Raw genomic sequence first — 15,000 nt, 5'->3', positions numbered from 1 at the left:
ATACCATGTTTTTCTCATCAGGTCCATTTATTATCGTATTGTAGAATGTTTTTGTTTTTTTTCAGAGGAAATACAGGCATACAGATATAAAATGCAAATGTGTCAGAAAAGAACGTGAAATAAATCCAATAAAAGGCATGTGAAACGGTGTGCATGAAACAGAACAGTGTCAAAGTAGAAAGAAATTTTAAAAATTTAATTAAAAATTGAGCTTTTTATATAGCGCAATATCCACTAAATGTGCCCAAAGCGCTTTCCAAGGCGTCCCTGGTCAACAGCAACATTTAACATATAGGATATGACGCCTGTTAGGCGATATTACAATTTTTCGGACAGAGACAACACTGTTAACGGCCAGGTACTCATTTTACACCTGAGTGCGTTGAGAGAATGTGAGTAACGAGCCTTTTCCAAGGACTCAACTATGCGCCGAGAGAGGCTTGAACTCAGGACCTTCCGATCCGAAACCGAGTGTTATACCAAAAGACCACAGCCGCACACTGAAAAATAGAAGAAAAAAAATGATCGCATCTATCCAGAGTACGGCAGGTATTTAAGGTCATTCTGACATGAGCTTAACATGAGCTTTTGTATATAGCGCAATATCCACTAAACTTAATTAAAGCGCTATACAAAGGGTCCCTGCGTGACCAACAGCAACACGTAGCGTAACACGTAGAACGAAACATGACGCTTGTTAGGCGATATTACTAATTTTTTTTTCCCGACAAAGACAACGCTGTTAACGGCCAGGTACTCATTTTACACCTGAGTATGGTGAGAGATATATAAATATTTACAAATTTGTAAGCACATTGAGCCATTCATTTTTAATTGTTGATCAAAATACAAGTGCTAATAATTCTTTTCTCTCTGATCCACCCCCCCTCCCCCCCCCGCCCCCCCCCCCCCCACACACACACACACCACCACCACCCCCTCCCCCCCGCCCCCCCCCCCACACACCACACACACCACCACCCCCCTCCCCCCCCCCCCACACACACCCCACCACCACCACCACCACCTTCCCCTCCCCCCCCCCCCCACACACACACACACACACACACACACACCACCACCCCCCCCCCCCCCCCCCCCACCACCCACACACACACACACACACACACACCACCACCACCACCACCACCTTCCCCTCCCTTTAAAAACAGTTGTTGATGGAGACACAAGAAAAGGGTTTTACAAGGTAAGATAATAAATACTCGTAAAGGGTTTGATACATTTATAGTTTGATAAGCGCATCAAAGACGGGATTTGACGTTTGTCGACCACTCACGTCTAGCTCGATGAGTGGTTACCATGACGCTTTGTACTCTAACTTGCAAAGGGACATGATTAAATAAGACGAACATTCATTCTGCCTGCCGGTCAGTGCGCGTATCAATGCTTCATATAATATTGGTCCCCCCGGCAAGTTATATAGATCCACATTTACATTTCATATTTCATACAGTGCATATCGCCTGCTTGGCATCTTTTCATTTCAGTGCTTTAAAAATACCAATCTCTGCCTATAAAACTAAACTAGAATTTCATTCCCACCGGAATCGGATGTTAAGGTCCTTACTGTGTCAACCTTGTTCAACGCCACTACGACATTATCTCACTCATCTGTTGTGTTGCATTCATTCTATTTTGTTAATAAAGGGGAAACCCGAAACATTCATTTGATCTGTTTTTGTAATTAATTTGAAGCTTTCATTTAATTTCACATCGTTATTTATTTGTGTCATATTATGACAATGAGTAAAAAAATAACCTGAAATAAAATCGGAACTATTAAAATAATAATAATGATAATAACAACAACAATAAATCACACCAACAACACCAACAACAATCACAACAAAAACAACAAAAGACGCAAACAGAGCAGAACAATACCCCCCCCCCCCCCCGCCCCCCTCCCCACTTTAAAAATAATAATATAGCAATAATAATGTTGTTTGTCATCTAAACTTTGTCCATTAGATTTAAGGCCAAGGTTGGAGCAGATATAGAAGATGACAAGAGGCGGCTGAAAGTTTTCAGGGAGAAACTCATGCCAGGCAATTTGCTTGTAAGTATTTCACGGTTATTTCCCTTGCGCGTGTCGTTTCAATGAAAAAAAAATCATATCACTACCCAGTTAAATTATTAAAAAAACAAAACCAAAAAAAAAAAAAAAATTAAAAACATAAAAATACAGTTAATTATTGTTTGGCTGTTTTCTCCTCGCTTGCTTACATTTTTAGGTTTTGAACACGAATGAATATAACAGCTCTTATAAAAAATGGTCTTACCAAGGAACGTTTCGGACTCAAAATCCTTCGTCATCCCCAATCAAAATAACTACAACTTCGGTAATCCGAATGCCCGTCCATATGGATAACATACTAAAGTACTGGGTGGGGATTCGGACCTCCTATACTGGGAAATGAGGTCACTTGCTGTGACTTCTATCTTCTATAGTTGTTTTCCAACTTGCTTTCAGTCTTTGTCTTGGAATGAGATTGCTTAGATTTGTCTTGGCCCTGGCCGGAGTCTTTGGTTAGGAGGGAAACAGTTAAATGTATAGTTATACAACAGCGGCGGGGGGGGGGGGGGGGGGGGGGGGGGGGGTTGCAGCGTGGCCTAGCTTTACGGTCTTTGTTTTGTACCCGAAAGATACTGAGTTCGATCACCTGTCGCTGCGCTGTGTGGCCTTGAGCAAGTCATCTCGCCCTAGCTCAATTTGCGGCGCTGCACTGCGACTGACGCCTGGGTTATTCCAGTCTTCCAGTGGAATAGACCCTAGAAACACATGTCCCCTATGGGATGAATAAAGGGAATTTTATTCTATTTTTACTTTATTCTATTGTTTTGGGAGATAATATTTTTTCCCCTTGTAAATCATCTCCCTGTTACAAATTGTTATACATTATGTTTTGAATATCTTAATGATTTGTAAGCATTTGAGTTTTTTTTTGTTGTTGTTATCGTAATGGGATCTTGTCCTAATGTCTAGATGAAACTTTTAGGTGATCTCAAAATAGTAACAGTGATAGCGTGCTAATGGAACCTACATCTGATCCGTATGTGAGCAAACTTTAATAGAAAGGGGGGAAGGGGTGCGCAATTCGACCAAAGATGGGTGGAGGGAAATTTGACCAACACAAAAAAAAAAGGGGGGGGGAGTAATTTGACCAATTCAGAGAAGGGGAAGGGGGAGGGGTATGTGCATTTTGGGCATATCTTAAATACTTCTATATAGCGCTTCTACTTTTTTTGGGATTTTTTTTGTCGAACATTCCATTAACAGAAATTTAACAAAATATATTTTAAAAAATAGACGGATGGAAGAGGGGGGGGGGGGGCGTCTGTTTGATAAAGTAGAGTAACTTCCTTTGTCCTCAATTCTTAGATGGTGGACGCCAATCAGAAATGGGAGATCCAGGAAGCCATAGATTGGATGAAGCAATTGGCTGAGTATGGCATCACCTGGATTGAGGAACCAACGTCTCCTGATGATGTGTTAGGACATCTAGAGATATCAAAGGTATGTAAATACCACGTGAACATATTATATGCTAGGACATCTAGAAATATCAAAAATACCACGTCAATAGATGATATGCTAGGACATCTAGAGATATCAAAGGTTTGTAAATACGATCGATGATGGCTAGGACATCTAGAAATATCAAAAGTATGTAAATACCACGTGAATAGATGATATGCTAGGATATCTAGAGATATCAAAGGTATGTAAATACCACGTGAATAGATCATGTGCTAGGACATCTAGAGATATCAAAGGTATGTAAATACCACGTGAATAGATGATGTGCTAGGACATCTAGAGATATCAAAGGTATGTAAATACCACGTGAATAGATGATGTGCTAGGGCATCTAGAGATATCAAAGGTATGTAAATACCACGTGAATAGATGATGTGCTAGGACATCTAGAGATATCAAAGGTATGTAAATACCACGTGAATAGAGGATGTGCTAGGACATCTAGAGATATCAAAGGTATGTAAATACCACGTGAATAGATGATGTGCTAGGACATCTAGAGATATCAAAGGTATGTAAATACCACGTGAATAGATGATGTGCTAGGACACCTAGAGATATCAAAGGTATGTAAATACCACGTGAATAGATGATATGCTAGGACATCTAGAGATATCAAAGGTATGTAAATACCACGTGAATAGATGATGTGCTAGGACATCTAGAGATATCAAAGGTATGCAAATACCACGTGAATAGATGATGTGCTAGGACATCTAGAGATATCAAAGGTATGTAAATACCACGTGAATAGATGATGTGCTAGGACATCTAGAGATATCAAAGGTATGTAAATACCACGTGAATAGATGATGTGCTAGGACATCTAGAGATATAAAAGGGTATGTAAATACCACGTGAATAGATATTGCTAGGACATCTAGAGATATCAAAGGTATGTAAATACCACGTGAATAGATGATGTGCTAGGACATCTAGAGATATCAAAGTATGTAAATACCACGTGAATAGATGATGTGCTAGGACACTAGAGATATCAAAGGTATGTAAATACCACGTGAATAGATGATATGCTAGGACATCTAGAGATATCAAAGTATGTAAATACCACGTGAATAGATGATATGCTAGGACATCTAGAGATATCAAAGGTATGTAAATACCACGTGAATAGATGATTGCTAGGACATCTAGAGATATCAAAGGTATGTAAATACCACGTGAATAGATGATTGCTAGGACATCTAGAGATATCAAAGTATGTAAATACCACGTGAATAGATGATGTGCTAGGCATCTAGAGATATCAAAGTATGTAAATACACACGTGAATAGATGATGTGCTAGGACATCTAGAGATATCAAAGGTATGTAAATACCACGTGAATAGATGAAGTGCTAGGACATCTAGAGATATCAAAGGTATGTAAATACCACGTGAATAGATGATGTGCTAGGACATCTAGAGATATCAAAGGTATGTAAATACCACGTGAATAGATGATGTGCTAGGACATCTAGAGATATCAAAGGTATGTAAATACCAGTGAATAGATGATGTGCTAGGACATCTAGAGATATCAAAGGTATGCTAATAAATACACGTGAATAGATGATGTGCTAGGACATCTAGAGATATCAAAGGTATGTAAATACCACGTGAATAGATGATGTGCTAGGACATCTAGAGATATCAAAGGTATGTAAATACCACGTGAATCAGATGATGTGCTAGGACATCTAGAGATATCAAAGGTATGTAAATACCACGTGAATAGATGATTGCTAGGACATCTAGAGATATCAAAGGTATGTAAATACCACGTGAATAGATGATGTGCTAGGACATCTAGAAGATATCAAAGTTGGTATAAATATACACGTAATGATGATGTGCTAGGACATCTAGAGATATCAAAGGTATGTAAATACCACGTGAATAGATGATTGCTAGGCATCTAGAGATATCAAAGTATGTAAAAACGAATAGATATGTGCTAGCACTAGAGATACAAGTATGTAAATACCACGTGAATAGATGATATGCTAGGACATCTAGAGATATCAAAGGTATGTAAATACCACGTGAATAGATGATGTGCTAGGACATCTAGAGATATCAAAGGTATGTAAATACCACGTGAATAGATGATGTGCTAGGACATCTAGAGATATCAAAGGTATGTAAATACCACGTGAATAGATGATGTGCTAGGACATCTAGAATATCAAAGGTATGTAAATACCACGTGAATAGATGATGTGCTAGGACATCTAGAGATATCAAAGGTATGTAAATACCACTGATGAGATTCTAGCATCTAGAATATAAGCTATGTAAGTACCACTATAGAGATGTTAGCATCTAGGAATCAGTATGTAAATACCACGTGAATAGATGATGTGCTAGGACATCTAGAATATCAAAGGTATGTAAATACCACGTGAATAGATGATGTGCTAGGACATCTAGAGATATCAAAGGTATGTAAATACCACGTGAATAGATGATGTGCTAGGCATCTAGAAGATATCAAAGCTATGTAAATACCACGTGAATAGATATGATGTCTAGGACATCTAGAGATATCAAAGCTATGTAAATACCACGTGAATAGATATATGCTAGGACATCTAGAGATATCAAAGGTATGTAAATACCACGTAATAGATGATGTGCTAGGACATCTAGAGATATCAAAGGTATGTAAATACCACGTGAATAGAATGATGCTAGGACATCTAGAGATATCAAAGGTATGTAAATACCACGTGAATAGATGATGTGCTAGGGCATCTAGAGATGTTAAAGCTATGTAAACACCACGTCAATCGATGATGTGCTAGGACATCTAGAGATATCAAAGCTATGTAAATACCACGTGAATAGATGATGTGCTAGGACATCTAGAAATATCAAAGGTATGTAAATACCACGCCAATCGATGATGTGCTAGGACATCTAGAGATATCAAAGCTATGTAAATACCACGTGAATAGATGATGTGCTAGAACATCTAGGGATATCAAAGGTATGTAAATACCACGTGAATAGATGATGTGCTAGGACATCTAGAGATATCAAAGGTATGTAAATACCACGTGAATAGATGATGTGCTAGGACATCTAGAGATATCAAAGGTATGTAAATACCACGTGAATAGAGGATGTGCTAGGGCATCTAGAGATATCAAAGGTATGTAAATACCACGTGAATAGATGATGTGCTAGGACATCTAGAGATATCAAAGGTATGTATAGATGATGTTCTAGGACATCTAGAGATATCAAAGATATGTAAATACCACGTGAATAGATGATGTGCTAGGACATCTAGAGATATCAAAGGTATGTAAATATCACGTGAATAGATGATGTGCTAGGACATCTAGAGATATCAAAGCTATGTAAATACCACGTGAATAGATGATGTGCTAGGACATCTAGAGATATCAAAGGTATGTAAATACCACGTGAATAGATGATGTGCTAGGACATCTAGAGATATCAAAGGTATGTAAATACCACGTCAATCGATGATGTGCTAGGACACCTAGAGATGTTAAAGCTATGTAAACACCACGTCAATCGATGATGTGCTAGGACATCTAGAGATATCAAAGGTATGTAAATACCACGTGAATAGATGATGTGCTAGGACATCTAGAGATGTTAAAGCTATGTAAACACCACGTCAATCGATGATGTGCTAGGACATCTAGAGATATCAAAGATATGTAAATACCACGTCAATCGATGATGTGCTTGGACACTTAGAATTCGTAGAATTACGAATTTTTGGCTCCAGTCACAGAGCGGCATACGCCTCTTTCACTCAATAATGTTGCTGAAAATGAACATTTAGTTCCTTAGATCCTATATTCAGGACTTTGAAGCATTGTTTGGATCAGAGTGAGGACAAATCACTATTTATAAAGCTATTTATAGTGACTTTTTTTCCCCCTTGGAAACTACGCATTTTTAACATTTCAAGTAGGCAGCTCTGATCGAGAGATATTAAAGGTAAGCTAATGTCCCGTCCTAAATGTTAAATGTTGCTGTTGGCCAGGGACCCCTTGTAAAGTACTTTGAGCACATTTAGTGGATATTGCGCTATATAAAAGCTCACTTTATACTTTTTTTTTGATGTTTTTTTTTCTTGTATTTTACTGTATGATTTCCTGGAATTGTTTCATACACATTTCTCCCCAGATTTTTATCTTACGTAAATGCTGTGTCGAATTTCAACGCGCATACTGAATTGCTGTAAAATAGGGGGGGGGGGGGGGGGGGGGGGGCTGTCCCGATAGCTCAGTTGGTAGAGCAATCGCTTCACACGTCAAGTAACCGAGATCTATCCCGAATGACGTCGAGACATCCCTGGTCCTCCTGGCATTGAGAGTGTGTTGCTGGGTTAGTTAGATCTGACTGACAATGTTTTGCGTTAGACTAGACTAGCGTCCTATCCAAATGATAGTAAGCAATTGTTATTATCCGCTTCAAGCTTTTGAAAGCGGAATAAACTCCAATTCCAATGGCTATGTGCTGTACAATGACGAAACTTTTTTTTTTCTTGTTTTAAAAATTGATTTTGACTGAAAATGTTTATTTCACATAACAAAGTGACAAATCAGCTAAGATACAAATCTGAATAGGTGTGTATGAAAGAGTGGCAATTGATGTGGACATATTTGAAGGTCTGATAACCGAACGCCATTATGGGCTCGTCTTGACCTTGTTGTAATGGACAAATATGTTGTGTCGGTTTGAGAGTATTTTTCCATTTCAACAATTAAACCAATTTGGGTTATCAGACCTGCAAATAAGTTCGCGTCGGTGTCAGACAAATCAAAAAATAAAATACAATTTTTAAAAAAAAATCATCCCCCCAAAAAACAGCGTGAGCTTTTATTTCCAACAATTAGAATTCCAAATTTGGATCTTTAAAACTTAAGAGTCAATTTGATTTATCGGATTAAATCCCGATTAAATCTCAGATTAACGCAATGGTTTGGCTCTCACAAATTTGATTATTTGAGTTCTTTTTTATCTTGCCATTCTAACGTTAAATATTTCGTAAGAGATAATCCCCTAAATGATGAGTTAAGCTTGTCTCACTCAAAGCAAAATGCGAAAGTAGGAGATGTTGAGTGGGAGTGAGTGGGAGAGAGCTTACGTTAAAACAGGCGGGTCTGGTTATACTAATAATAGCAACATCTAAATCCGTCAACGTAAATTTGTCCAAAATATCTTGTCTTGATTATTCAGTGAACTGCCTTACTCAGGAAAGACAGATATTATAAAATTTGGTCAGAAAACTTATCCCTCAAATATTAATCGATTTAAATGACCTTTATCTTGCCAAAATAAAAGTTTCCAAACCTGGTACCTCGCTAGGTCTTCAAGAAATCCCAGGTTTCGGAGTTTTGCCAAGATGAAGGTCATTTAATTCGATCGATATTGAAGGACCAGTTTTCTCGCCAAATTTTAAAATACGTGACTTTCCAGAGTACAGATGTTAACTGGTTAATATCAAACAAATAATAAATCGCTTCCGTGAATAGAATCTGGAAAGAAAATCCACCCAAATACTTTCTCCTTAGTTTGACAATTAATAATGTGAACAATGGCACCAGACGGGGACAGTGGTAGTTTCTTTGCTTAGTATCCGAAAGGTACCTAGTTCGATCACCCGCCGCTGCGCTGTGTGGCCTTGAGCAAGTCCCCTCGCCCTAGATCATTTTGCGGAGATGCACTGTGGCTGACCCTTGGGTTATTCCAGACTTCCCTTGGAATATACCCTTGAGACAAATTTCCTCTATGGGATGAATAAAGGGAATTTTATTTTACTTTTATTTTTTATTTATTTATTTTTTATATAAGGGATTGAATCCGACTTAGAAACTTGGTTCTTTTTAAGAAAAATTTAACTGACCAAAAATTTGACATATAGTCTCGAATCAGTATTTAGTCGGGTTGAACAAGATGCTGAATATTGAATTCATAGCCAGGAATGAAAATATGAAACTTTGGGTTTATGTCTTTTCGTTAGGATGGAGTGTTAATACTATTTCTTTTCATTGAAAAAAAAACCAAGTCCTATTTCTCATCATTTTTCATCTCTATATTCAATTTCCCGGGCCTTATCGGGGTCTTCGTAAACTCATGGCCTGATACTGATCAACAAATGACGTCAAAAGACAAGTCTTTGGCCACAAAAAGAAAACAAATCGTGAGTTGGTATTCAACAGTTCAACAAATGGGATCACTTCTTTCCTTGACCACTACTAAATACAACACACTAGACGGTCCACAAACTTAAAAATGACGTCAAAATATGGGTCTTGGTGGGTTTCAGAATCAGGATGTAAGTTGACGATGGCTACGATTCGATTCATCTCGATATACTTGTTCTTTTGACCTCCCATGGTCGGCAGGAGGTCATTTGCTGTGTCTTTCTCCCCTTTTAACTATTTTACTTGGTTTTGTCCTGCCCTGGCGGGAATCCTTGGCTGTGAGGGAAACAGTCAAATGTGTAGATACAGTTTTGGGAGATGATATTGTTTTCCTTTGTAAATCATCTCTTAATCGACTAAAGCTACGACTTTTCAACTCAAACGTGAAGTCTGTCCTACTGTATGGATGTGTAACTTGGAATGCATCGCAGGCATGTGTAAGGAGGGTACATATTTTCGTAAACATGCGTAAGCGACTCGGAATAAAATGGATGGATAGAATTAAACATGAAGAAGTATGGAAAAGAACACAGCAGAAACCAGCGGGAGAGGAAATAGGAAGAATTGAAGACGATGGAGGTCGATTGGACACACCCTTAGAAAGAATGACTCCACTATAACAAAGAAAGTTTTGGACTGGAACCCTCAGGGTAGAAGATCAAGGGGAAGGCCACGGGGAACATGGAGAAGAATTAAAGAAGTTAATATACAGAGAAGTAAGACATGGAATGAAATAAAAATGTTAGCTCAGGATAGAGAAGGATGGAAACTTTTTTGTGTGGCCTATATCCTGACCCAGGGTGAAAAACGCAATGATGATGAAATCATCTCTGTGTTGTGTACTGCTACATTTTGTTTTGTTTTGAATGCATGATGGTTTGAAACATTGGAGTGTGTTCTTCTTAATGGTATCCTGTGCTTTTGTCAGGATGAGACTTAAAGACGATCTCAAACTAAATACACTGATAGTAGTGCTCTTGGACTCTTCATCTGTTCCCTATTTGAACTATTCAAAGTAGTCTTTTTCTCGCATGCTTTCAATCGTAAATCTAAAATATTATGACTAATCCCATTTTCTTCCTTTTCACTGGCGCTAAAATGACCTAAATGTATCGCAAGCCCAGTAAAATCCTTTAAAAAATTCTCCTAGTCTTATCTCCAAATGCATAATACCGTTTAAGACGATGAATTTCAAATAAGAAATGAGGTGATTTTTCAATTTAGGACAGTATTGATTGTCCTTCTTTCCACAGTCAATGGGTGAGTATAGTTCATCTTCTAAGGCAAGTCTGACGATGCTCTGCTCACACGCTTTCCCTTGCATTAAAAAAACAATTCTAGTACATCTCATAAAACTTTGCGTTAATAATCAAAAACAAAAATTAGAGTGTTAATTCATTTTCGTCTTTAACCAGTTAACTGCCACATTTTGGAAAAAAAAAAACGTTTTTAAAAAAATTGGCCAGAAAACTCGTCCTTCAAATATCGATCAATTTAAATGACCCTCATCTTGGCAAAAACTCTCAAACATGGAACTTCTTGTAGTCCCATGTTTGAGAGTTTTTTGCCAAGATGAAGGTCATTTAAATCGATCGATATTTGAAGGACGAGTTTTCTGGCCACATAGTCTAAATACGTGTTTTTTTCCAAAGTGTTTAACTGGTTAAATGTGACACATTTTTTTTTGCCAATGGCCTCCTCAAATATTTGGAAGAAGATTACGTGGCTATAGAGCAAACTGAAGCCTCCGATCAATACGCATATTGATTAGAAGGAGCAAGATTAAGAGATGGGCTGTTAAGCTTTTAAGGCAGATTCGCTCAATTAACCGAGAAGATATCGACAGCTGCATTGAAATAATTGACACTGACGCTCCCACTTGTTTCCTGTCTTGGAGAGAAAGCTATCTGTTTTGTGCTCTATATTTATTACACAGTTTACCATTGCAGTGTAACGCCCCTTTTCAACTCATTTTAATACAAATGTAGTTGTAAAGGTAATAACTCCGTGTTAGCAAGCCGGTTACCATAGTGTGTAACTGAATACATCAATCATGCTACCCTTTGGATATGACGTTAGTCCACCGCAAAGGTCTGACCTAGCTGCTCATTCAGGGATGGTTTGCAGGAGAGTCCGAAAAATTATCGATTCCACACGGGATAACAAAACAAACAATCCCTTTGCTTTTGAAGCGAGTGCTCTACCAATTGACCCACGAGTATAATATTGAAAAAAGTCATGACGAAGTCACAAGAAACAAAAATATGAATGTCTCCATCGGGATTCGAATCTCAGCTTTCTGATCCTCTTCTAGGAAGTAACTTGCCACTGCGCTATCCTCTCTCCTTCTCACCCCCCCCCCCCCCCCCCCCACCTTTTTTCCCCCCAAGTTTTCCAGTTCAAATTGGTCGGCGGGCCTTTTCGCTCAAATGAGGAAATAGACATCCAGGTTTCATTTATAAATGGTAGATAAAGGAAATAAAGACGTTTCATTAACAGGTAGATATAGGAAATAAAGAAGTTTCATTTACAAGTATATATAGGAAATAATGAAGTTTCATTTCCAAGTTAACTGCGTACTCTGGAAAGACACTTATTTAAAAAATGTCCAGAAAATTCGTCCTTCTAATATCGATAGTTTTGAATTACCCTAATCTTGGCCAAAACCCTCAAACCTGGGTCCATTGTCTTATCTCCAAATGCATAATACCGTTTAAGACGATGGGTTTCAAATAAGAAATGAGGTGATTTTTCAATTTAGGACAGTATTGATTGTCCTTCTTTCCACAGTCAATGGGTGAGTATAGTTCATCTTCTAAGGCAAGTCTGACGATGCTCTGCTCACACGCTTTCCCTTGCATTAAAAAAAAACAATTCTAGTACATCTCATAAAACTTTGCGTTAATAATCAAAAACAAAAATTAGAGTGTTAATTCATTTTCGTCTTTAACCAGTTAACTGCCACATTTTGGAAAAAAAAACGTTTTTAAAAAAATTGGCCAGAAAACTCGTCCTTCAAATATCGATCAATTTAAATGACCCTCATCTTGGCAAAAACTCTCAAACATGGAACTTCTTGTAGTCCCATGTTTGAGAGTTTTTTGCCAAGATGAAGGTCATTTAAATCGATCGATATTTGAAGGACGAGTTTTCTGGCCACATAGTCTAAATACGTGTTTTTTTCCAAAGTGTTTAACTGGTTAAATGTGACACATTTTTTTTTGCCAATGGCCTCCTCAAATATTTGGAAGAAGATTACGTGGCTATAGAGCAAACTGAAGCCTCCGATCAATACGCATATTGATTAGAAGGAGCAAGATTAAGAGATGGGCTGTTAAGCTTTTAAGGCAGATTCGCTCAATTAACCGAGAAGATATCGACAGCTGCATTGAAATAATTGACACTGACGCTCCCACTTGTTTCCTGTCTTGGAGAGAAAGCTATCTGTTTTGTGCTCTATATTTATTACACAGTTTACCATTGCAGTGTAACGCCCCTTTTCAACTCATTTTAATACAAATGTCGTTGTAAAGGTAATAACTCCGTTTTAGCAAGCCGGTTACCATAGTGTGTAACTGAATACATCAATCATGCTACCCTTTGGATATGACGTTAGTCCACCGCAAAGGTCTGACCTAGCTGCTCATTCAGGGATGGTTTGCAGGAGAGTCCGAAAAATTATCGATTCCACACGGGATAACAAAACAAACAATCCCTTTGCTTTTGAAACGAGTGCTCTACCAATTGACCCACGAGTATAATATTGTAAAAAGTCATGACGAAGTCACAAGAAACAAAAATATGAATGTCTCCATCGGGATTCGAATCTCAGCTTTCTGATCCTCTTCTTGGAAGTAACTTGCCACTGCGCTATCCTCTCTCCTTCTCCCCCCCCCCCCCCCCCACCTTTTTTCCCCCCAAGTTTTCCAGTTCAAATTGGTCGGCGGGCCTTTTCGCTCAAATGAGGAAATAGACATCCAGGTTTCATTTATAAATGGTAGATAAAGGAAATAAAGACGTTTCATTAACAGGTAGATATAGGAAATAAAGAAGTTTCATTTACAAGTATATATAGGAAATAATGAAGTTTCATTTCCAAGTTAACTGTCGTACTCTGGAAAGACACTTATTTAAAAAATGTCCAGAAAATTCGTCCTTCTAATATCGATAGATTTGAATTACCCTAATCTTGGCCAAAACCCTCAAACCTGGGTCCATTGCTATTGCATTTTTTAAAGTTCGGAATAATGAAACAATCTTGAACATTTATATTGCACATTATTCATTAAATGTGCCCAAACCGCTTTACAGGGGTCCCTAGCTTAAAGCAACATTGAACATGAAGGACGAGGCATGACGCTTGCTAGGCGATATTGCACTGTGTCACACTTTAGAATTGCAATCTGCATTGTATGTACAAATTGTACGCAAGTTACTAGATTTGTGTTAATTGGTCTTGTATTCTTTTCGTATCAATATCGTTGAAAAGGACTTTTTAAAAAATTACGATTTTCCTAGATATGTTTGTGGAAAAGCGGCTAAGTGGAACACACTCATATTATTGTCAAATGTCAAAAATAATATTCGTAAAAAAGGAAAAAAAAACAAAACAAAACAACAAAGCAACACACTCTGAAGGTTGTAAAATTATAGGAATGGGATGAGCGCACAGTTGGGACTTGGGAGGACGGTTCAGGAACGTTTCCAGTTTGTTGATCCTAACTTATTTTATCCACTTTTGATTTGACGACCATTTAACCCTCTCTTTACCGCCTACAGCAAGATCGTCACATTTGTTACGACACAATAATATACATTTTTTCTTATTCAGAGTAGTTTGTACATCACAACAATCTTTGTTTAATTGATAAGAACATAAAGTTGTTTTGTAGAGAGATTGTTTGAGTTTTAAAAATCCATTGTTCTGCTGGGTTAGCCTGCCATTTTTGGGAAATTACTGCATGGAAATGATCGGTAAGCAGAGAGTTAACGGTCGTAAATTTCCAAACAGTTTAAAATCAGCATCATGGTAGGTTAAGTAAAAACGAAAATATTATGATAATGTTCCTAGGATCCTGTAAAGGTCCTCTCGGGGAAACTCTCTTTTGAATAAATGGGTGTCCCGGTAGCTCAGTCAGTAGAGAACTCACTTGACATTCAATGGGAACAGGATCGATCTCGGGTTAAGTTGAGAATTTTTTACTACCCCCACCCCCTCCCCCGTTACCCCTTTCCTTTTG

The 15,000-nt window shown here is 38.0% G+C and overlaps 1 protein-coding gene across 2 annotated transcripts in view; it reads left to right on the top strand.

Annotated features, from left to right (window-relative positions):
• LOC144966469 (mitochondrial enolase superfamily member 1-like) overlaps window positions 1–15,000 on the top strand; it is a 58,547-nt gene that overhangs the window by 33,800 nt on the left and 9,747 nt on the right. For both annotated transcript variants that reach the window (XM_078903049.1, XM_078903059.1), the window contains exons 11-13: window positions 1,173–1,207; window positions 1,993–2,080; window positions 3,404–3,538. In XM_078903049.1, coding sequence (XP_078759175.1) covers window positions 1,173–1,207; window positions 1,993–2,080; window positions 3,404–3,538 — 258 coding nt within the window. The remainder of the gene's footprint in view (window positions 1–1,172; window positions 1,208–1,992; window positions 2,081–3,403; window positions 3,539–15,000) is intronic.

The sequence above is a fragment of the Berghia stephanieae genome, chromosome 1 (genome assembly GCF_034508935.2).
Source record: "Berghia stephanieae isolate SIO BIC M18660-M18661 chromosome 1, UCSD_Bste_1.3, whole genome shotgun sequence".
Lineage (NCBI taxonomy): Eukaryota > Metazoa > Mollusca > Gastropoda > Nudibranchia > Aeolidiidae > Berghia > Berghia stephanieae.
Note: the sequence above shows the minus strand (reverse complement) of the source record. Positions and strands in the feature narration are given on the sequence as shown.